Genomic DNA, 24933 nt, shown 5'->3' on the forward strand with positions numbered 1-24933 from the left:
AATATGTAAATAGCAATACATTTCAAAAATGACACTTAAACTTTCTGTTTCTTGTTTTCGGACAACAACTTGTTGCCAAAGCAGGTTATAACCATTTTGAAGCAATCATACACACTTTGTTCCTTTTTACAGTAAGCCCACATCTTACACTTATTTAACCTAATAAACCAACACAAGCAAGATGTTTTCTGCTTCAAGAACAATTTTTAATGAACATCCTTTAGTACTTGCACAAAGCAAGTATTACAACAACTTGCAACAAAAAAGGTAACTGCACTTATCAGGGAACAAACAAACAAATCCAAATGAAATCTCTTTATTCTGGTATTGTTTTCATCTAATGATCTGCATCTGAAAAACAAACAAAATTTCAAAGCCTGCAACCCTTGCCTTGATGTTGTAGTATTAAAATGTTACATGCTCTCCCATAGCAAAAAAAGCCAAGGTGGGCAACTGGCATCACCACTTGCTGCATGCTTTGCTACACTAATTCTGACAGGAGATGAGGCTGAGGGTCACATTTCTTTCAAGGTAACCTTTACCTGGCTGCATTTTTAGACTTTCAAATCTCTTCCCTCCTATTCCTAGCAGGGGCCCAGACTCCAAGCTTTTATTTTAAGAAGTGTCTATCCCTCTTAAGCAAAATATGAAGCAAAATCTGCAAGCACCTGTCTAAACAATTTCTATGAAATGAGCAAGTCTTGCCGCTCGTCTTTGTTTTTCATCAGTAAGTCAAGTCAGAGCTGCGACTGATGAATTGCTTGAGGTCCTAAAGAGCTTGTTTTCTCAGCCCCTTTAATGCACTTTCCCTCCTTTTATTTTCTAAGCAGAAATTTAACACATTAACCCTTGTACAGAAATACAATTATAGGAAAAACTTCACCATGGCCAAACTCTCATTTTGTTTAGCCATACACCCCATAGTAGCCACTGTGCTGCTGGCACCTTGAGCACTCTCAAAATTCAAAATGTGTCTTTCACTCCAAAAACGTTGGTAACTTCTGTTTATTAAAATGCTAGTTATACTTATTCTGTTTTATGACAAATTGGCATGCAAAAATTCTATTGGTTGAGTTACTAATGCAGGTATATAATTTTAAAATCTGGACATCTGTTGAAGTTGTCCGTTTTTCATTACAGTTTGCCTACTGCTTCTAAGCAGCATCTGCAACAATTTCCAAAATTATTTCAGAACGTATTTCCCTAAATGCCAGTTGCTGGTATTTGCAGGTGGGGGGAGAGCACACATTCAGAATCTGGCTTTCTACAGTGAGAACCGAGCGCTGGACTAGAGGGTTATGATCCAGTAGGACTCTTCCTACGTTTTTAAAAATGCCCTCTCGATACAATCTTTCATTTTTTAAAGCCTTTATTTTCTTATTGAGACTACAAAATGAACCATCTTAAAACTGATAAAATACAAATATGTCTATGCAATTCCTGTTTGGGGATTGTGAGTGGCAGAGTTTTCAATGTTTTAACTCAGTGGTGCCTTTACATGCCTACCCCCAAGACCTTCTGGTGAAGGGTAGGAATTCAGATACTTCTCTAGCAGTTGTTTTATTAATCTCTGGTTCTTCGCATTTGACAACCAATAGTAGGCCATTCCACCAAGCTACATGGATTGTTTCCATCCTGGCCAGTTATTGTAAGAACTGCAACTACTAAAAGTGCCAGCCTTTCCCTTCCCTCATTACTTTTTCCTTTTATCTTTTAGACTGTAACCTTGAGGACAAGGGCAGTCTTTGTGTTTCTACTGATCTGCAAGCTCCCTTGTGACCCTTTAAAGTCGAAGAGTAGGACAAAAAAGCTTTTAATAGATGAAATTGAGTGTGCTTACCAGTCACTAAATTAATTCAGCAAATCCCATTTCTACTAGTTTCATGTGAACTAGGTGCCCATCTTCATATACAAACACGGTATGCTCTGGTGAATGCGTCTGCAAGTAAGATATACGGCCAACGTCAACAGGCAACTTTTGAGAATCAGTACATATTAGAGTTTCCAAAACTATACAATGATAAGAGTTCTAAACTTCTGTTCTTGGCTATCCAAATCTTGTCTGCTTCTCAAGCAAAACTCAACTATAGAGAGGTGGCACACAGCTGGAGTGAGTTTGATGAAACCATTCCAAGACAGAATTGTAGGCTTTCACTAAGGAGTGTTCTGAGAGGATACTGACACCCCCCCGCCTCACAAAAAGCCCCAAATATGGAAATGTTGTTTTACAGGCAACATTTATCACTCTTGCACAGACTATAGTATTTAATTTAAAAAACAACCAGTAGAAATTGGTATAACAGGCCCCCCGCCCGCACAAACTTTCGTTTTGTCTAATGTGAAACATGAATGACTGGCTGTATAAAGTTGTCAACTTTTATGCGTAGTGCAGTGCCTGCAGCTTTTTTAAAGTTACATAAATAAATACCTGTCGAGAATGGGAAAAGGTAGTGGAGGATGGGGGGGAGTGATTGAGGAGGGGACAGGAAAGCGCAGCTGAGATACATTCAGTGGTGTGGACAGCAAGTTGCAGAATAATAAGCCTTATGAATGAAAGAACAGGACTGGGCTAAAGCTTACCCCCCCCCCCCCAGTCCTCTAAAAATCATTCAAAGGAAATCTCATGAATGAGATAGCAAGAATTAAAGTGCTGGTTCAAACTGGCCTTGGAACTTAATTTGTGTACAGGAGACCCTCAACTTACATGGGGGCTGCGTTCCAGGGATAGTGTGAAAAGCCAAAATCTTTTGTATAGTCGAAACACAATGGGTTCAATGGAGGGTGGGAGTGCTGTTCTTTCCCCCCAGACACCCTCCCCCTTTTAATTTTTTTAAAATCAAGAACGTAAAGCTGAATGTGTGCAAGTTAAATATGTGTAAGTTGCAAGTTACTTGTATTTATTTATTGCAGTCCTATCCCACCCAAAGGATCCCAGGGTGATAAAGAATGAAACAGCAAAATACTGTTTTCTTTTTAAAACATTTTAAAAGATCAAATATCCTGACAGCCAAGTAATTGCAAGGTTGCCGGGTGAACAGGAACCTTTTAAAATTCCACCTGAATACTGAAAGTGGGAAAGGGAATTTACAGTTAAGTCTGTGGATGGGAAGAGTTGGCTGGGATAAAATAAGGGAAGACTTTACCAGTGAAGAAGCATAGAGATTTTTCCCTTGGAAGCAGTCTATCATGGTCCACAATGCTTCCATGCTCCATTCGGAACAATACGGGATTTTTGTGTGTGACTCACACAAAGCTGGTTTAAATCCAGCCAGCAGAACTTTGAACGCTTGAGCAGGGTACTGCATGAACTCAGGAGGAAGCTGACGTAACCTGAGGCAAAATTAAAGTCAGTGAATAACCCTATTCAAGATGGCAGCCTACAAGCAATTTGTTAGCTGCTACAAAGTGGTGGTAAAATGATGTTAATATGTATATTCTGTACAGACCAATGTCCGATCTTAGTTTCACCTGTCTTGAATAGCAATTTGCACTAATACATGAGTAATGTATAGATTTACCTGCTTGTGGGCACTGTTTCACTGGATCCATAGTCAACAAATTCCACCATAATCAAAAGAGGATTGCATTCATGAATTGAGATGAGCTTTGCCCGATACCAGAAGCCATCACTGTACTTTGCAAGGCAAGGCATGTCTAACGAAGGGAGAAAAGCTGTTTAAATTTCAGCACCCAATGCTGCAACATGGGCTGTTAACCTGCATCTGGCTCCCAAGTTTTATGCACCCCCCATTGCTTTTTTAAAATAATGTTAATTTGCAGAGGTTTTGTAAATTGACTGCTCTCATAAGTTCTCTACTGTGATACCAAAAGGTTCTGTGCCCCCAAATGTTTACCAATTCTTTTTTAAAAAAGGGTTTTTGACCATGCCCACTTTGATATGCAGAGGGTTGATCATGGTTGAGTGAAGTCCTCCAGCTGAAAAAAGGGTACCCCCTCCTATAACCATTTATATTGCATCGTGGATCACCTTTTGCTAAGCAAAACTGGGAAGGCATTAAATAAAATCATCCAAAGGAATTGATTTAGGCTTGCGTTCTACGTCCTACTGATCTTCCAACATTCAGCTTCATTGGATGGCTCCCTAGCTATCACATCTCATAATAGTAGAAACTGTAGATAAAGTTTTGCAGATGGCTACTGTGTGCCAGAAACACTCCATGGCTGTCACCCCCTTTCCCAGTCATCACGATCTGGTTTTTTTTTTTGATGTCCTGCAAGAAGTGGAGTGTCAGCTAAACCCACTTGAGAGACTTCCAACACCCGAAGGAGAACAGAATAACACACATCAAAACACCCTACTATATTTTAATAAATACTTTCTATAGTTTAATGGAGCCCAGTATTTATCATGAGATACTTTCATGATTAGTGATGCCTCAGCTAAATTATTGCAACCTCATGGTACAGTAGTACCTCGGGTTAAGTACTTAATTCGTCCCGGAGGTCCGTTCTTAACCTGAAACTGTTCTTAACCTGAAGCACCACTATAGCTAATGGGGCCTCCTGCTGCCACCGCACCACTGGAGCACGATTTCTGTTCTCATCCTGAAGCAGAGTTCTTAACCCAGGGTACTATTTCTGGGTTAGCAGAGTCTTTAACCTGAAGAGTATGTAACCTGAAGCGTATGTAACCCGAGGTACCACTGTACTAGCATCACTACACTATCTGAAGTTCAGCAGAAACTCAGAGAATTCATTGCATAGTTTTTTTATAGCAAGAAGCATAAATGAACAGCTTTCAGGAGTTTATATGCTGTGAACCACCCTGAGATCTAGGGGTACAGGGCGGTGTACAAATTTAATAAATAAGTCGGTTTTCTCTTATTTGATTCTGAATGCAAGGAGACCGTAGAGAAGTTTTGTTCTAAAGTAGTTAAGTAACTTTTCACCTTCAATTACAGAATGTATAAATGCAAATTACCAAGAAATAATACAGTGGACGCTTGGGTTGTGAACGTGATCCGTGCGGGATCTGTGCATGCGTTGGTTGTGATCTGGCACTTCTGTGCATGCGTGACCGCCGAAACCGGGAAGTAACTCGTTCCGGTACTTCCGGGTTTTGGCGGTCCGTAACCTGAAAAAAAAGCAACCTGAAGCGTCTGTAACCCGAGGTATGACTGTATACCTTTCCGAAAATCAGTTAGGAAAGGGATGGACTCCAAGTTCTGATTACACCGTCTCAAGGCTTGGTCTAGAGTTTCAACGCCCCCACTGACTTCTGTATCATCTTCATGGTTGGGACTGTCTCGCTGATCAATGGTAATGTACACCTAGGGCACAGTAATTGGTGTCATATATCAAAAATATATATCAAAGATCTTGAAGTGAGAGCATCGTCCAACATACAGGATGGACCAGTCTCCCAGTTTTGACTATCTGAATGGAATCAATACTAGAAATACTAGCAATTGCCCATGGCAAGTGCCCATAAGCCATAGACAGCTTCTTAGGAAGTCTTATGTCATGCTTCGAAAGCTATCATTATACATCTCAAACAATGGATGTAACTATTTATGAAGAATCCTAATTCTCACAAGTTCAAGTTCTAAAACACAGGATGAGCTGCTGTGAAAGGATGAAATTACAACAGACCCGATAACAGCAAAAATATTTACTTCACCACGATACCTCATTAGGTGACACAACATGTGTTACTTTAATTGGAAAAAGTTCTCCAAGAACAGGCAGTGATGGCGAGATATAGGGTGGCAGCAGGGGAGTATCTACTTCAGACATCAGTAACTCCTAAAAAAAAAGGAGGAAGCAGGAAATCTTTATGTGCCTAGAGATGCAAGCAGCAGCAATATGAGCTGTGCACAGAGAATGACAAGGAATGCAAGCTGGGTGCACATGAATGAAGTTGGTGCCAGTGATGTCATGGAGACTATTCTGTGCAAGACTCACTATTCAGATTGGTGTGCTATTGGGGGAGCAAGGAATAGAGCTTGTTTGTGCCGTTTTAAAATGCTGGGAAAATGCAGTATGATGCATTTCATTAAAGATGTCCAATTTGGGCTAATCACCAACCACTGCACACTTAATGTACACCCTATCCCAAAACCCACTTTCAGGAAAGGCATCAGAACTGATCCAATGTCTCTCCCACCACTAAAACCTTACAGACTTGATCCACTCAAAACAAACTATAACGGATGTTAGTGGCTGGGCTGGAGTCACAAAAGATGGTAGATACCAAACTGGCTTCAACACATTATCAAGCTTGAAAATCAAGAAATCCATTGACATATTTTAACATTTACCTCATGACTGATTTCACAGTTTTGCTCCAAATGATCTTCACTGCAATAGGTTATATCCTAGAACACATGAGAAGGGAAGAAGTTGTTTTAATTTCTAAAAGTATATTAACTGACTTGCAAGCTAATGCCTGCAGCAGTGGTTTGTCTCAAAACATTTTCAATCCCTTGGATTGCAATCAAGCACTCTGGGAAAAAAATAAATTCATGCCAAAAAATCAGGGCTAATCTGGTGCATAGTGCACCACCTTATTAGAACTGCAGGGTGGGGACCAAATGTGGACAAACTACCCCCAGGAGCACAATCCTGGGCTGCATCAATAGGAGTATAGCATCTAGATCAAGGGAAGTAATAGTGCCACTGTATTCTGCTCTGGTCAGACCACACCTGGAGTACTGTGTCCAGTTCTGGGCACCACAATTCAAGAAGGACACTGACAAACTGGAACGTGTCCAGAGGAGGGCAACCAAAATGGTCAAAGGCCTGGAAACGATGCCTTATGAGGAACGGCTAAGGGAGCTGGGCATGTTTAGCCTGGAGAAGAGGAGGTTAAGGGGTGATATGATAGCCATGTTCAAATATATAAAAGGATGTCACATAGAGGAGGGAGAAAGGTTGTTTTCTGCTGCTCCAGAGAAGCGGACACGGAGCAATGGATCCAAACTACAAGAAAGAAGATTCCACCTAAACATTAGGAAGAACTTCTTGACAGTAAGAGCTGTTCGACAGTGGAATTTGCTGCCAAGGAGTGTGGTGGAGTCTCCTACTTTGGAGGTCTTTAAGCAGAGGCTTGACAACCATATGTCAGGAGTGCTCTGATGGTGTTTCCTGCTTGGCAGGGGGTTGGACTCGATGGCCCTTGTGGTCTCTTCCAACTCTATGATTCTATGATTCTATGATTCTATGTCCCCCACTGGAGGTACTATCCCTTAATTTTGAGCTTGTTACCTTTTTACATACATCTTGCATTTGGTAGCAAATTGCTTTTGGATATAATAAGGAATTACACTGTTTGATTAGCCAGCCATTGTGACAGTATTAACTACCAACTGAAAACACTGGATATGACGTGGAAGAACTAATGCAGGAAAAATAGCCACACTAAGTAACATTCCCATGTTAAGCTTTATATAAATCTTATGAGCTGAAAGGAAAGATTACCAGTTTTGGCATGTGACCGTCATCATCTTCACTAATGCAATGTTTATGGTACGCCATGAAAGATGAGAGCGACATTCCAGAGAAACAGAGTTTAACAGATACTTTATCCCATGGGTTGTCCGAGTGCTCCTGTTAAAGCCAGGCAAAAGATTACTGCATTATCATTTCTGCTACTGTTTTTAACCTCAAAAAGTGGGCCTATGGCTGAACAGAACAAAGCTACTCACAGAACCCTGAAGAACAGATACACCAAGAACCACCACCACAGGTTTGTGGTTCTTGATTCTATGTATCAATGCTTGAGTGGAAGCATAGAAAAAGCAAAGCATCTGGCACAGTACAATTCCATTGCTAACTAAGTGGAATGTATCTTACTTCTGAATATTCCCTCCTAATGTTTTTCATATTTGTTTCTAACATTTTATGGTTCTGTTATTTGTCTGATATCACTCTTGATAATAACATGGCTTGTTCTGTAGCTCTGTGTCTTACCCCATCCCCTAATTTCATAATTAGTAACCCAGCAGTTTGATTCAAAGCATATTAATATTCACATTTCAATACAGTAAGCTTGCATCTTTTCAAGGGTTCAGTTCCAAGGTAAGCCAGGAAACTTTGGACACCCCCCAATGCTTCTTGTCCAGTTTGGGAAGGTGGTGCAAGAGCTCCAGCAGGGTCCTAGAGTCCCCGCACCTCCTTCCCAAAGCCTACTAAGTGCTTGTTCAGCTTTGGGAGGGAGGGCTCTGGGTAAAAGGTAAAGGACCCCTGGACGGTTAAGTCCAGTCAAAGGCGACTATGGGGTGCAGCACTCATCTCGTTCAGGCCGAGGGAGCTGGCGTTTGCCCACAGACAGATTTCTGGGTCATGTGGCCAACATGACTAAACCGCTTCTGGCGCAACGGAGCACCGTGACGGAAACCAGAGCGCACAGAAACGCCGTTTACCTTCCCGCCACAGTGGTACCAATTTATCTACTTGCACTAGTGTGCTTTTGAATTGCTAGGTGGAAAGGAGTTGGGACACTGCCAGAGCCCTCATACCCCCTTCACAAATCCAGGTAAGTCTGTGGATCACAGCTTTGTGCAGGTGTGGGGGAGGGCTAATAAATAAACAGGGAATTGGTTTCCTCCATTCTCCATGTGTAAGTAAAGTAAGTGTATGATGCTGGTTTACTGTAAAAAGGAACAAAGAAAAGGGAACTGAACCCTCTCCCTTTACCATCTGTTACCACAGGATCTTACTTTACTTCCAAAGACTCTGTTCTATTACCAGGAGTAACTTAAGAATACCTGAATCATTAAGTGTGAAGTTTTGACTTCTTCTCCCCTACATGCCCCATTTCATATTATGGTAAAGTCCTCCCCGTCCCTTATTTCAGAAATGAACAGGACAGGGGAGAACAAACAGGAATGCACTTGCCACATCATAACTGGTTTTGAAAGTGAAATAAATCCAAAATATGTGCAGCTTGCTCTTGGAAGTCTAAGGGAATGATCCAACAAAATCCACTGGCAGAAATGATTTGTTGTTGTTGTTGTTGTTGGGGTGGGGGACTGACTGCAAGAGAAGAAGGACTTGCACAATTTGTTTTTATGCTTACCATAATATTTATTTCAACGAGCCTTTTTGTAAGTAGTTCTTGAAGAAGTTCAACTGCATCCTGCTGCCAAACAGTTCCAACCTGGATAACCAACGTAGAAAAATCACCAGCACATCACTAATTATGTAAAAGCACTCAGGACTGGCCCTATCTTGGAGATTAGAATGGTTTCAGCATTATAAGGAAAAAAATTAAGTTTGTTTTAACCGAACATTAGTTTCTGCTTCACATGCCAAAATGTCTTGTGCAAAGCACCTGCCATGTTCTGTATGATCTAAGCCCTGAGGTTTATATAGGAAGTACTGTATATGGCAGACAAGACTTCCATTTCCTTTCTGCTAACAGGAATGGTATATTGGGTTATTGCTCCACCTTCTGACCAAGGCAGGAACAAACACTATAGAAATGGGTTGGGCTCCCATTATGCTCTTGTTGGTTTCCTGCCTTCCTCAAAGTTCAGTTATGTTCATAGTTGCTCCTGTTTATCTATTCTCCTTAGGCAAGTGTACTGTATTTTTCGCTCTATAAGACGCACCAGACCACAAGACACACCTAGTTTTGGGAGGAGGAAAACAAGAAAAAACAATATTCTGAATCTCAGAAGCCAGAAAAGCAAGAGGGATGGCTGTGCAGTGAAAGCAGCAATCCCTCTTGCTGTTCTGGCTTCTGGGACAGCTGCGCAGCCTGCATTTGCTCCATAAGACGCACACACATTTCCCCTTACTTTTTAGTAGGAAAAAAGTAAGTCTTATAGAGCAAAAAATACGGTATCCTCAAGCTAGTGAATGGCACTTCAGTCATTACATGAAGCCCAACTTTAGTAGTAGTAGTAGTAGTAGTAGTAGTAGTAGTAGTGATGATGATAGTAATAATTTATTATTTATACCCCGCCCATCTGGCTGGGTTTCCCACTCTGAATATTAATAACACAATACAGCATTAAACATTAAAAACTTCCCTAAACTTCCCTTTATGTTGCTACGGCCTTGGACATTGTCCAGTGACTATTACATCCATGCTACAGCATGATGCCATGGCTTAGACTAAGCCAGGAAAGTGATACGTTGACTTTAATATATTGCTTTGTGGAACAGTCTGCCACCCTTTTAGCGCAATCTTTTAAGAGTTTTCTCTTGAGCAGTTTTTTGCATCTGCAGAAAATCCAGAAGCGTTCTGGAACTTATGAAGGCACAAGCGTAGCATATGTAATTGTTTCTTTGCTCCCTGTTCACAAGACCAGGTGCTTAGTACATTTGAAAATGCAGCCTCCACTCACTGGTATAGTTTTATAGAGCTGACATGGTATGGAAAATGGTGGTATGTCTGCATACAAAACAGTTGGATAGAGATGACATTGAGGAATCTTCTCAATATAGCCATAGTCCAAGTACTGCACCTACACAAAACGCAACAAAATCAGTAGATTATTTCCCAAGCTTTCATGATGTGATTCTATTCTGTTTTTAAATGCATGCCAGCAAGGCACAACAGACCCATCCTTCGCTTTTTTACCCTAGAGGTAGTTTTGGGAAGTAGGAATGACCTAACTGGGGAAGAGGAGCTATTGAGTCTCTTTAAGGTAGTCAGACTCCCTGGAAAAGACCCTGATGTTGGGGAAAGATGGAGGGCACAAGAAGGGGACGACAGAGGACGAGATGGTTGGACAGTGTTCTCGAAGCTACCAGCATGAGTCTGGCCAAAATGTGGGAGGCAGTGGAAGACAGGAGTGCCTGGCGTGATCTGGTCCATGGGGTCACGAAGAGTCGGGCACGACTAAACGACTAAACAAGAAGAAGAAGAAGAAGAAGAAGAAGAAGAAGAAGAAGAAGAAGAAGAAGAAGAAGGAGGAGGAGGTAGTCATTTCTACCTACCCACCCCAGCACCATGGACTACTTGAAAACTGCTGGGCTGCTTAATTATTTTTCTGCCTGTTGTAGCAATTACAAAGCACTATGCTGGATGAGTCTTAACTGCATTTTTCTTGCTTCTTTTATTATATTATATTTTATTGTATTACAATTTGAATTTTTCACAAACATGCTGCAGCTCAAGCAGTTTGGGAACCTCTGCTTTAAAGGAAATAAGTACCTCGATTACAAAATCATGAACTGTGGTAGTTTAGTGAAGCTATTTATTAACACGCAAATTTATCAGGACACATGCAAGAATTACAGGCAAAACGTTCTTCCCCCCCATATTGTTGTTTAGTCGTTTAGTCGTGTCCGACTCTTCGTGACCCCCTGGACTAGAGCATGCCAGGCACTCCTGTCTTCCACTGCCTCCCACAGTTTGGTCAGATTCATGTTTGTAGCTTCGAGAACACTGTCCAACCACCCCCCATATTAGTGTGCAACTAAGGTATGTGCAACCGTGCCCATCTTGGAAGTGACCCAAAAACGTCACAAAAAGGGGCAGGGCGTTTGAAGGCTTTTTCAATGGTGTTTCAAATATACACAATTTCACTTAAACGTGCGCTGCCTTGGAACATAACCCTTGTGTAAATGGGGGCTTGCCTGTACTCAAGTGTTATCTCCTGGATCTCCCAATTGTTAGCTTCCTTTGTTTCATCTATAGAATTTCTAAATCACTCATTAAACAACGCTCAGAGCTTTACAGGCAGAACGTTCTACCACGTTCTTTACTCCTCCTGGGCTTAAGGAAAATAATAATGACCACCCCTACACTTGCCTGATATGTAATGTGGCAAGGTGGTAGCAAACATCCCTTACTTCTAATCAAAACTCATACTAAGAGGCCATGATAGGAACACATGAATATGCCTTATCCCAAACCAGACCACTGATCCATCTGGCTTAGTATTGTCAACACCAACAGACACCAGACTGCCGGGGCTTCGGGCAAGAGAGATTCCCAGAGCTACCTGGAGGTTCTAGGAATGAGCTAGGGTCCTTCTGCATGCCAAGCAGATACTCAGCTATTGAGCATTTGTTCTTCCCCATCAAGGGAATGCAATTCTTGTCACACCAGTCTTACCTTGGTAATGCCACAGCCAACTTCCAAAACTTCCCCTCGATACCACAATGTATCTGCTGCTCTTACAACACAAGCTTCTCCCTTTTTCCAACTGTAGGGTTCCAAAAGACCTAGACATTTGAAGTTCTTCTGTATATCGCTCATCAGCGTATTTAGCTGCTGCTCTGGAGAAAAATGCCAAGAAGGGAGCTTTGTTAAAGCTATTTATATGATCATTTTCAACCAAGTTCCATATATTCGTATAGTGGAATATCAATATAATGGCTTAACGGAATAATTTAAGAGTTGGAACATAAAATGCATTTGAATAAAATGCTAAATTTCCTTGAGGTATGAGTGGCAGCATTATTTACACTTTAGGAGAGGCTGCTGTAGTTCAGAGAAAGTAGAAACAGTCAAGAAAGAGGCAATCCTTCTCCCAGGGGAGGATTTTTTTGGGGGACCTCTTTGTTTTTACTCTCCATGGAATAGACCTGCTTCTGCTACTGTAAAAATGCTACCTCTAAATACAAATTACTTCATGATATACTGGCATTGTGATTTTTTTATTATTAAAAAAAGCAGGTACTCATTTGCATACTGCATGTATACAGAAGCTTTTTATGTTTGATTTTTTATCGTGTTTTTAATATTCTGTTGGAAGCTGCCCAGAGTGGCTGAGGAGGGTTAACAGACAGTCCTATTTTGTAAATAACAACAACAACGTGTACAAAATAGGACTCTCTTAACTAACTGAACGTTTGTGCAAAGTACTACGATAGGCATCGTAACAGAAATTACAGTTTACAGCTAACACATGGCTAGCAATGGACTCCTGTGACATTCAATTATACAAATCCAAATTTGTCACAACTATTGCTGGAGCAGGTGCAGTTAAAGGCACCCTCTTTCATTTATGGAAGGCATAGGCCAGTTTCCCAAACTTGGGAAAAATCATTCCTAGCTAGCAGAACCAGTAGGTCAGGGATGATGGGAATTGTAGTCCAAAAACAGCTGGAGACCCACGTTTGGGGAAAACTGGCCTAGGCAATGGTGCAGATTTCCTGGCACACGATTTTTGCTTCTGTTAGTTTCATTTTCCAGCAATTTGTAGTACTTGATCCTATTCTGCTGCTCTCTATTTAGAATGAATAGTGTCATATAAAAGATTTGATACTCAAATTCCTAGTGGCTGCTCAATTACCGTATTTTGCGCCCCATAGGACGCACCTAGTTTTTTGGGGGGGAAATAAAGAAAAAAAAATTTATTTCCCCCCCCCCCCCAGGTGCGGGGCTGGAAGAACCAGGTCGGGGAACAGCGGGAAGGCGCGCTCTGCCTCCCCGCTATCCCCCGAGCTTGTGGGGCTGGCTATGGGGAGAAGTGCGCTGATCCCGGGACTGCAGGCAGCTCTGCACGGCCATCGGGAGCGGGGCGGGACTTCGCGACCGGCTCCCGGTGGCCGCACAGAGCTGCGCTGAGCCGGGGACTCCAGGCAGCTCTGCGCGGCCATCCGGAGCTGGGCGGGACTTCGCACCCCGCTCCCGGTGGCCGCGCAGAGCTGCGCTGATCCCGGGACTGCAGGCAGCTCTGCGCAACCCTCCGAGCCGGTCTCCCGAGGGTTGTGCAGAGCTTCCTGAAGCCTGAAGAGCTAGAGGGGTCGGTGCGCACCGACCCCCCTCGCTCTCCAGGCTTCAGCGAAAGCCTGCATTCGCCCCATAGGACGCACACACATTTCCCCTTCATTTTTGGAGGGGAAAAAGTGCGTCCTATAGGGCGAAAAATACGGTAATAGTTTGTGTGCTAGGGTCTGGCAACTGGCTCTGGCTGAAAAATTAACAATGTAGAAAAGCTAGGGGAGAAATACACACAGACAAGTTCTCAGCAACACGGTTCCAATTTATTATATATGCAAGTACTGAGATAAAATGCTTTGGCGACCAGCGAACACTATCTCCTTTTGGAGGGACTCTGGTTTCTGGTCTCAAAGTTTGTTTCCTTTTTCTGCATCCAACTCTGGCTGCTTTTCCTGCTATGCTGTTGAGCTGTGGCACACAGCTCAGTTTATGTTGCTTTGCAAGGTTTGTGTTGTATTTTATTGATACAAATCAGTAACAACCAAGTGTTAAGAAAATAGTGTACTAAGGCTGCAATTGCATATCATCACTGCTGTACAACATTTCCCCTTTTACCTTGTGACTTTGGAATCACATAAATAGTTCCTGTGTCTGAAACACAGCTGACTACAGCACTGAAGACGAGCGAGGTAGGAACAGCTGGTGGTTTGTAGGCTTCAACCGTTACAGGGCAAGTCAAAGAGACCTTCAATTCTTGCTCTTTGTGATCTGTGATCGAAGGATCAATGTCTTCCTCTGGTTTGGAAGAGGTTGGTGTACACTCTGTGTCTGCAAGCAATTGGCTTACGTCTACATTCTCCTGCTGGAAGGGCGTGTCAAGTAGCTTCTCAAGGGATGCTGTACTAGGTGCTCTAAGGGAGCTTCAACAGAAAGGATGTCAGCAAGTAAAGGAATCAAATAACATTCAAGCTTTAATTTTATTTCTAGCCCAAAGACTTTTTCAGGCCAATTCTTTTCTTGAATTCTGCAGCTTAGGAAAGTTACTAAGGGGACCTGACCCGGAACTTACCTACTCATGGGGCAACTTTGACAGGTGGGTAAGACCACCTGCGTATCATTCACCCAACATCATGAAGAAATTATCTCCATCTGGCTTTTCCAAAGAGCTAGATGACACTTAGTGAAAAATACCCTCTAATACCTTTCTTAAAGAGTTCTAGTGCTAATTAGTCCTCAATACTATTGATAAACTAAACCGAGTCTGGTTGTCTGAGGTGCTAGCAGCTGTTGGCTTTGTTAGGAATTAGTAACATTAAACTTGATTCAAGTAACAAATAATAATACTTCACATTTATATAGTTCATTTCAAATGTTCAAAGCTTTTTTATATAAAGCATCTCAGTTATTACAATGCTCTCATATTGTCTAAAGCCACAGGCGATAGCTTTGCCCAAGTGGTTTTCTCTGAACAAAGGAAGGAAATGAACTTAGGCTCAATAGGAAGGAAGTGCTAAATACTTCCTTTGAAGTCACACTATTTCCTGCCTTCAAGCGACAGGGAGTGCTAAACTCACTTGGAGACATCCAGCACCCAAGAGAGCATAAATATTCTGAAAAATGCATACCTTCTTTTTCTAAATGCCAAACCTTCTTTAATCATGTATTCCGAAATGTCAGCATATAGCCCTCCATCTTTGCTAAAAACTTTCACAGGTAAAGGTGACGTGTTACTTTCCTGGGATAAAACATACTTCTTGTAAGAAAAGGCAGATATTGTTGGTTTTGCATTACTACTATAAAGTGAAACGAAGTTCTTCAGTGTGCAGGAACTGGCCATACCATCAAATTAATATACAGCGAACTGCTAGTTTACTGACATATGTCAGGAAATGCAACAAATCCTAGATATTTGTGCTGAGTTCACAACTTCTATATATTAGTAAATGAAATTGTAAATGGGCACAAGCTTCTGTGAGAAGAGTATGGCTAACTTTCCAAAAATATATATTTATGATTGGACAGAAGTAGTAATGGATTACCAGACTGAGGAATAAATGGGAGAGAAATTGGGTAGATGATGATGATGATTAAATTAGTATACTGCCCTTCATCTGTAAATTGCAGGGTAGTTCACAGCATAAAAATGTAAAATAAAAACACAAAACATGTAACAAAACAAGATCAAATTTTAGATCTTAAAAGGCCAATTGAGTGAAGATTAGTGAGAAATGTTTAGAACTGAGGTATCTTCTGTTTATTTAAAATGTGTTCCCTTCACCACCAGGCCTGATTTAAACCATCCTGAGCAAGTACAGTGACAGAATTTGGGAACCTTCCATATTCTAATCGATGGGACAGGCAATTAGAAAGCCAAGTACTGCCATCCAGACTTAAGGCAATAATTTGTATTCCCAGATGTTTTTATAGCTAGGACATTAACATACATCATACAGAACAACTGAAGAGAATGTTGTTGACATCTCTGCACGATACTCTTTGCTATATATCAAACACTGGCTTAGTTGTCATCCTGTTTGCAGATAAACCAGATATAATCATCAATAGCTATCTTGCATATTTGGATACAGCCATAACCTCCCTTACAGGAGGGAGTGACCAACCAACCAACCCCAAATGAAGGGTTCTGGGATGCAGAACATCAACTGCAACCTCCCAACAGTGTTACTTCACCCCCAAAGGCACACTCCTCCATTGCCTCTAGAAACAGATGGATGCCAACCAAAGTATTTGCTTGTAGAGCAGGCTCATAACTTAGGTGGATTTTACTTGCACAATTTCAACTTTACACACTTGGTGGCTGGCCGGTTGAAATCACAAATTAAACGCCAAAAAATTTATGCCAGGAAGGGCTTGCTGACAAGCCAACGTCTCCTTAAAATGATCTGCCCGCCCCCTCAACATAAGCTGGCAAGTTTTCACTAAACTCAATGGTTTCCAAAAGAGACTTTGATGTTGGCCCGAAGTGTTCTTAGTCAACTACCTGATTCGCTGTCATTACTTAACCAACTGCATTCTATCACAGCAGCCAGATTGTGCTCTTTTCACTACAGGAAGAAGCTAGTAAAAATACTGGCCAATTCTAGTTTTAACAAAGCAGAACCACACATAGATTTTGTCACTTCCTCCTTAGAGAGAAGTGTTCAAGGTTGTGTGAGCTAAGGCACATTCCAAGTCTTCATCCAGACAGAACCCTGGGGGCCCGAAGTAATAGAGGGACACGTTCCAGTATCTTAGCCAACTACATACTCCACGTTTCAGTTGTACAAAGAGGTTACAATTCTCCCCCCCAAAAAACTTGCACTGCTAAATCAGACATTTACTACTACAAAGCTCTCTATTAAAGTTAGGTCTATACCACTACTAACCTGTATTATTAGGTTTACCACAGCTCCAGTTAAGTAACGTGCAAGAACATCGCAGGCAGTTCCTGTCCACTGCTCAGTCCCACCAGCTGGTCTAAAACAAGATACATAGGGAGGAATGAAATAAAAATCATTTCATCTCAAATGATACCCTCTCCCCTATTGTTCATATAATTGCTGGAGGATACAGATCTTCCGGCAGGCAGAACATCTGTAACAGCATCAGTTTGATTAAGCATTATATTTTTCAATTGCCCAGTGAGTCTCATTCCTTATTTTAAAAATATAGAGAAATTTCAAAGTCTTGCTGACAAATACAAATGCTGCCCAAGGGGCACTGGAAATGGCCACTCCTAGTGCTTCTACATGGCATGTGAACACATGGTATAGCGGATACAGGCTTGGGCACCCTGCTTCAGGCCCAAGTTCAAATCCCAACACTGCTGCAACACTTGCAGAATGGGAGAAAGGATGTTTTAGAACCGAATGAAATGGACACTTTACCTTATGTCTGTTAGTGAGCACTCTATTGCAAGAGGCTTGTGCGTCTTCAGATTCTGCTCAAGTTCTCTTAGGGAGACACTATCTATAGTTTTAGTTATGCCAAAGTCAATGAGGAACACCTGCAAAAGACAGGTGTAAGAAAAATACAGTTCTTCAATGGCCCAAATTAGACTTATCACGGACCTACAAAACTCTGGCTGGCTTTGTTAGGAAATTTCTCTTAGCCGGCTACAGAGTACAAACCTCATTATGATACTGCAAAAATCTCTCATTCATTTTCAAAAGAAGTAATACATCATTTAGCCTGTTTAACTGATTAATAAGTTTTTATCTAGGATAAAGAATGCATTAAATTCCACATATTAAATTACTGAGTGCTTCCTAGTCATAATGAACGCAGTGATACTTATCTACATAAAGCAGTGATTTTATTTACCTCAAGTTTACTTTCTGAAACAATCCTGCGGATTTGGCCTCTCTGCCACTGATTCAAATCATGTACATAAGCAGCACAATTCATATCAATTTTCCATTCAACTGTTTCTCTTTCTGATTCCAAGTAAGTGGCTGCCATCTTTTCCTGTAAACTAATATTATAAGTAGCCAAATAGACAATCAAATCTACATTGCCAGTATTGTTCTGAAAGAAACATACTTTTCTAAAGGCTAAAGATACAGTAGGGTCAATAATTTATTTAACTGTTAAGATTACAACTGTACATTATTTTCTAGTCTTGAAAATAATGCACAGTTGTGCGTTTAGAACCCGCGCTTCATCATTTAGTTCCAAGGACTTTAACAAATATGACATTAACACAAAATAATTAGCAATATTTCTAAAGGGGAACACATAAAACATGAAATCATAGATAAAGCATCAATAAAACTGTACATGGGATGCCATTCCACCCCATGGATCTTAATCAGCAGCAGTAGCACAAGAAAGGACTCATCTCAAAACGTTATTTCAAATATTTAAACCCCAAGTTGACCAGAGCTTTCTTTATATGTCATCGTAAGCACCTAATAATTGGCAACCAATGCAATTCTTTTAGAGTCTGTTATATGAAACCAGACAGTGGTGCCCATTAACTAATGGTGCATTTCGCAACATCTGAACCTTTTTCAAAGGCAGCACCACTTAACAACACATCCACTCTATCGTCCACTCTAGTTCATATAAAGTGCCTAACTGCAGCTAGACTCCCTCTGTTTGGGAAAGCCTATAGCTAATGAACCAGCTCAAGCAGAAAACAGGCATCCCTAGCTACAGAAGCCACCCAGGCTTCTAGTGACAATATAGCCTCTAGGAGCAACTCAAGCTACGCACCTACTCTTTCAAGAGGAGTCCAACCTCATCTAAAACTAGGTACCTCTTCAAATCCAGTATCCATGAACCCAGAACAACTTTGTTTTGTATGGTTTCAACTGACCCACAACCAGCCCATACTGCCTCTTCCGAGTCAGATGGAAGAGGGGGAATTTTCATGTCGCCTGCATATTTGATGATACTTTACTCCAACTCACTTTTGTCAGCAGCTTCATACAGATGTTCAATACCATGGGAGTTGGGATCAAACCATGTAGAATCCTGCAGGTCAGTTTCCACATGGCTGAGCAAAAAAAAACCCCATTACTGTTCTCAGAAACCACCCCCAGAAGGTAGAGTGGAATCCACTACAAAGCCATGCCTCCTGCCCTAAACCACCAGAGGTTCTCCAGGACACTGTGGTCAATGGTACAAAAAACCACTAAGTTCATAAACCATAACCAGGGCTGCATTCCCTGCATCCTTTCTTCCAGATTAATTTGCTCCTAGTACGCTTGTAGCTGAACTCCCACCATTATCTTGAGCATGTTGTCCAAACAGAACACGGAGCGACTTCCGGGTTAGCGCGATCGGCTAATGGCGGATTCCCTCCGAGCTCTGGAGGGAATCTGCTTGACAGGGGCCGGGTCTTGCCGTGCCGGCGACACGGGGACCCTTAAAAACCACGGGCGTGGATGCCCGTGGACATGGTGACTCGGCAGGCACCGTTAGCGCCCTCCCGACCCGTGAAGGAGCCTTTTTAAAGGCTACGGAACGGGTGACGGGGAGCGGCGTGGTGCTGTGAGTCTTCTGCTTCCCCTGCCGAGTGAAGCCGCATGCCATTTGTCGGAGAGCGCTGACTTCTTCCTTCTAAAATTCGGACTTAAAATCAAGAACAACAACCCGTGAGTAATTTGGAAATTGGATTAAAATTAGTTCGTTTGCGGATTTGGTACGAGCGGGGGAGGTGAAAAGAGGAAGTCCGTCTCCCCCCCATTGTAAACAGTTTAAAGCAAGGATCTGCCAACTAAGGTTGCGAGAAGAGCTGTTTTTTCTTCATGATTGGACAAAAGATATTAATTCCACGGATTTAAAAGTCTAAGTTATTGTGCTGGAGGACAAGAGTCTATTTGTTTAGATCAAGTACCACCTTTCTTGAGTCCGGGAGTAACCCGTGAAAAGAGCCTGCTGAGGATTTACAGAAAACTTTTGACAGCTGTCAATTTAGCTGTCAAAGTCGGGAAAAACTGAAAGCTTTAGCTTTAGCCGGTTATATTGCTACAAAGTATTGAAAGTAAAGAAAGATTGATACAAATAAATTTGACTTTTGGATCGGAAGTGAAAGGAATATTAAGTAACCAGAATCCCTCTAGAGGGGATTCACGGACATTACAAGAATGGAAATAGGTCGGAAAATACGAGCTGATCTGCAAGTGCTTGTCTTTCTCATGGGAAAGCTGCGAAAGATGTATGAGCAAGGCCATGTTTTGTCTACAAGTCCTACAAAACCGAAGTCGACAGAAAATATATCTACTGAGTTGGAAAAGGACTTGATGTTCAAAACACAGGCAGCTGGACAAGAAAAGAAACCAAAGATTGAAGAGGAGGAAAAGACACTTGCTGAACAGGAGGAGCAGAAAGGAGGGGTGGCCGAAATGCTACAGAAGACAAACGAGAGCCGGGGACCTGTCAAGACGACTTCAAGCTCGACCAAGGTGAAAGCTGGACTATATGGGACATTTAGATTTAAGAAACAGATTTGGAGCTCCACCTTTAAACAAGTAGGCCTGGCTGGAAGAATCATGGTCAGTACTGAGAAAGTACTTCTTCGAGTTTGGGTGTTAATCATAAGAGACCTCCAAAGAAGCCGGCTAGAAGGGACTGAGAGAGATTTGAGAGCCTCGGACGTAAGGTCACCAGGCTAAAAAGATGGACTAATGGATTTTGGTTTGGGATTGAAACCGGGGAGAGAAGGGTGGGGTTTGGAAGTCCAAAAGGGGCCTGATCTTTATTTTGCAGTGTAAAAATTTTATGTTGTTTATCATTATAAGAATGGGGAATTCGTGGATGGGAATTAGGGTCAACCTTAGGAAAAGTATTTTCTCTCTTGTTTTTTCTTTTTCTTTTACATATGATTAAGGTATATTTTTAAAAAGTTGCTGAATGAACTAAGGGTTAAACCTATTACAAAGAAGTATATTAACAAACTATGGTTAAGACACTAAGGATAAAAACTTGTTTGAACAAATAATTGGAGCTGGAATACAAGAAGGAGAGGTGTGGGGAAGTCATGAAAAGAAGTTACTGAAAATGAGACTTAAAAGGTAGAACCTTTTTTTGTTTTTTTCTTTGTTTTTCTGTTTTGTCTTTTGAGAGCCAGTGTGGTGTAGTGGTTAAGAGCGGTGGACTTGTAATCTGGTGAACCGGGTTCGCGTCTCCGCTCCTCCACAAGCAGCTGCTGGGTGACCTTGGGCCAGTCACACTTCTCTGAAGTCTCTCAGCCCCACTCACCTCACAGAGTGTTTGTTGTGGGGGAGGAAGGGAAAGGAGAATGTTAGCCGCTTTGAGACTCCTTAAAGGGAGTGAAAGGCGGGATATCAAATCCAAACTCTTCTTCTTCTTCTTCTTCTTGTAACTTTTGAAACCTTAATAAATATTTTAAAAAAAACAAAACAAACAGAACACGGAGCACTTAGCTTGAATGTTCCCTTCGCAGAGTAGGCAGGAGCAGGCCAGAAAGAGTTGGTTACTTTCTTACACCGTTTATGTCAGGTAAAGGGATGAAAGGACCATAAAAATCTGGTCCATCCCAGTTCTGCATGAGGATAGGACCAAGTCTTTCCTGTCCCCATACATGTGTATGTCTATCTATTTTATCTATTAATCCATCCATGTAAAATATTTTTCTGTCTTTAACTTTCAAGCACTGGCATGCCAGCCACCCACAATCGGAAGTGGCCAACATGCTGGGTGTCTTGCCACTGGTACACTTTAATCACAAATACAGTAAGTCCCTGGAATGACACAACATTCTGATGACTTTCTGTGGTCCTCAGGGGTTAGTTTATGGAAAAAAAATGGCACACTGGCAGCAAAGACTCCTTTCTTAGTTTAATCGCTATTTTCATCATCCTGCAGGAGCTGTGGAATATGTAAAGTTAAGCAACAACAATTGTCAAAAATGAAAAGAACCAAAAAGCATGAAGTGCTCTGACCCAGGCCAAGTGGGAAAAGGAACTCACCTTTTCAGAATTTGTTCTGATGACATCAAATGCACGTAGAACTTGCTTGGGGACACAACGTGACTAATTCGCACTTGCAGTTCTTTGCTGCAATCTAATTTTGTACCTTCAAACTGTATCGGCTCTTCATTCCCAGGCTGTAAATTATCTCCATGAGCTTTGAATAGTTCTTCTGGAGTAGGATCCCAAACTTCATGATGTGATTCGGTAATCATTTTGGTGTCACTGTAGAATTTGGTTTTATTTAGTTTTTTGTTTTATCTGCCAGTATCAGACAAATAGAAGCAGAAATGCCCTCCACAAAACATGACCAACAAGTTTTAAACAAAGACCTGGTTGGCATGTTAACATTAAGCCAAACCATGGCTAAGTGTAAACAAGCAAGAGTGATGGTTTACAGTAAAAAATAAATCACCACAATGTCACACTACCCTTGCTATGCACAAACTTGGGCTTGTGGTGTGATTTGTCTCGCTCCAAAATGAACCATGAACTGTGAACCAAGGTTTGTTTCTTGGCTTAGTGTTCAGTTTGTTTGGAATGAGACAAAATCGTGAGTCTAGGTTTGTACACAACACTAAGCCAAGCCATTTAAGCACTACCTGAGATGACATTACATACACTTCACTGAGAAATATTGGGCTGCTCAAATTCAGAAGTTGCAAAAAGATTATGAGCGTGTTGAAGTTAATGAAGCAGCACACTCACCTTAATATGTAAGATGCCAGACCTTCTTTAACCAAGAGGCTGTTAACACTCCAAGATGCCTTTGGTGGCACACATACACTTTCATAGAGCTCGACAGACAGTATATTGTCTTCAGATTTTTCTAGAGGTAGTTGAAAGAGGTTTAAGTTCAAAATGTCAAAGGAAAGAAATTAGCTACGAGTGTTGGGGAAAGGAGGCGGCATGATGAAGGTCTTAGCTGTGAACCATTTTATTTTACTTCATTATGTTGGGATTTTATTGCTTTTACCTACTGTGATTTTTAATTGCTTTTGCATTTTGTAAGCTACCTTGAAAAGTCACGTAGAAAGGTGAGGAACAAAGAAAACCAATTATTAAGACCAGAAGGCTCCTTTGAGACAATTACTTAATAAAATGTAGTGCCTGTGTATTTATGTGACAGATAATTTAAGTCTCTGCATTAAAAAACTGGATTATTTTTTTAAAAAAAGTGTTCTGAAAGCCTCCAATATTTCCAAAGCTCCATATTCTTACAAATAATTTTATCTCATTTGTCACCAAAATGGCCAGGTGATGTAGGTTAATAGGATACTGTGACTTAAGATTACAGGTAGGTAGCCGTGTTGGTCTGCCGTAGTTGAAACAAAATTAAAAAAATTCCTTCCAGTAGCACCTTAGAGACCAACTAAGTTTGTTATTGGTATGAGCTTTCGTGTGCATTTCGTGTATCTGAAGATGTGTGCATGCACACGAAAACTCATACCAATAGCAAACTTAGTTGGTCTCTAAGGTGCTACTGGAAGGAATTTATTTATTTATTTTGTGACTTAAGAGTTAGCCAGCATGTTTTATGGCTGAATTCCAAATACCTGCCCCTCCTTCCAACTGGAAAACCATTGACAGGGTTGGGAATAAGCTGCCCCGGTGTTCTGGCTGGGCATAGCTGAGCACTGAGCTAATCCAATTAGGTAGGGAAAGTGAAATAGTCCTACACCGATGACAAGAGCAGCAAGCAGTCCTAACAACATTAAGGTACTTATCCCAAGGAGAAACTGAGAATTTCCCTGAAAGGCTGGATGGGAGGCACTGTCCCTATCAAGTTGCTGTCCACTGAGTGAGAATGGATGATTTGATTTTTGAGTCAGCAACTCTATTTGGCTCTCAATTACTGAGTAAGTTACTCAAGACAGGCAAACACTTACCAATAATAAAGCAGAGCATACATTTATCTTGAATTAGTTCTTCAAATCTGTCCTTTGATTTACTACTCCATTCATTTGCTCCTTTATTTGGTATGATATGGGCCAGCTTGCACCTGATGGCCTAAATTATAAAACATAGCCCAATTTGTTTATTTAGTTTCAATGCCATCGTTCCTTTAATGAAATTTCAGTGTGCTTGCACAGGGCTCCCAGCAATCTCTAATCTAGGCAACAATTAAGTACGCACCTCCTGTAGTGCTTTCTTGCTATAGCACAACTATTATCGGACCCACTGCTGAGCCGCAGGGTGCCTACCTTTCGCACAACAGCAACTTGCCCCACTCTTAAAACATGGCACTTGTGTGCAAATTTCTTTGGCTCTGCATGTGTTGGAGGGGAGATAGATTCTTAGAGAAAAGCTTGACACACGGCTCACTTCTATTACATTTATCATATTGTTAGAATTTAGTGGACACAGAATTACACTTTATAAGAGAAGATAATTCAGAAACATTAGGAACTGAACTCCAAGCTGCACAGAAGGTGCTTTGTCAGGAATACACAGCATTCTGCAAATTTAGATTTAACTCATGCGGGATGCAGTTCTAACTCACCTTTGCTGGGAGAGCTAAAAACTCATCTTTGATTTTACGCATGTCTTGCACATTTATTTTAGCAGTGTTCCCAAAGTCAACATATTTAACCTCAACTTCTTGGTGGCCTGGCAATCCTTTAGAAAACATTATGCGGTTAGGAATCAATGATACGTGGACATTATAAAATTATAGGAAACATTTGTGTACACCTACAACAATAACCGTCTCAGTCCAGCCGTACCTCGGTGATTGAGGTGCAGCGTTAAGGAGAGCAATGTTACTGCAGATATATGTAATGCCCTCTGAGCGCCACACACAAACTTTGAAATCAACATCACTTCCTTCAAAACCATCCATCAAATACTGCATACATGACAATTTTTAATAATGGCAATATCAACACACAAGAGTCAGATGCTCTT

General features: G+C 41.4%; 1 protein-coding gene and 1 long non-coding RNA gene across 4 annotated transcripts in view; both read right to left on the reverse strand.

Annotated features, from left to right (window-relative positions):
* Positions 1-184: 184 nt before the first annotated feature.
* The window catches only part of RNF17 (ring finger protein 17), a 45788-nt gene continuing 21039 nt past the window's right edge, over positions 185-24933 (reverse strand). For all 3 annotated transcript variants that reach the window (XM_081199327.1, XM_081199326.1, XM_081199328.1), the window contains 20 exons: positions 24530-24645; positions 23916-24036; positions 22735-22855; positions 22027-22251; positions 17912-18062; positions 17476-17594; positions 16975-17065; positions 15214-15323; positions 14204-14508; positions 12035-12198; positions 10317-10436; positions 9041-9121; positions 7441-7569; positions 6282-6338; positions 5650-5766; positions 5147-5291; positions 3519-3654; positions 3144-3330; positions 1841-1939; positions 185-351 (listed from right to left, as the gene is read on the reverse strand). In XM_081199327.1, coding sequence (XP_081055453.1) covers positions 1847-1939; positions 3144-3330; positions 3519-3654; positions 5147-5291; positions 5650-5766; positions 6282-6338; positions 7441-7569; positions 9041-9121; positions 10317-10436; positions 12035-12198; positions 14204-14508; positions 15214-15323; positions 16975-17065; positions 17476-17594; positions 17912-18062; positions 22027-22251; positions 22735-22855; positions 23916-24036; positions 24530-24645 — 2588 coding nt within the window. In that variant the 3' untranslated portion in view covers positions 185-351; positions 1841-1846. The remainder of the gene's footprint in view (positions 352-1840; positions 1940-3143; positions 3331-3518; positions 3655-5146; positions 5292-5649; positions 5767-6281; positions 6339-7440; positions 7570-9040; positions 9122-10316; positions 10437-12034; positions 12199-14203; positions 14509-15213; positions 15324-16974; positions 17066-17475; positions 17595-17911; positions 18063-22026; positions 22252-22734; positions 22856-23915; positions 24037-24529; positions 24646-24933) is intronic.
* Positions 19239-22020, reverse strand: LOC308589870. Its single transcript, XR_014009520.1, has 2 exons — positions 21477-22020; positions 19239-19357 (listed from the first exon to the last, which is right to left on the reverse strand). It is a non-coding gene; the product is annotated as an uncharacterized lncRNA (long non-coding RNA).

Source organism: Podarcis bocagei (assembly GCF_964188305.1).
Source record: "Podarcis bocagei genome assembly, chromosome: 6".
In the NCBI taxonomy this organism is placed as follows: Eukaryota; Metazoa; Chordata; class Lepidosauria; order Squamata; family Lacertidae; genus Podarcis; species Podarcis bocagei.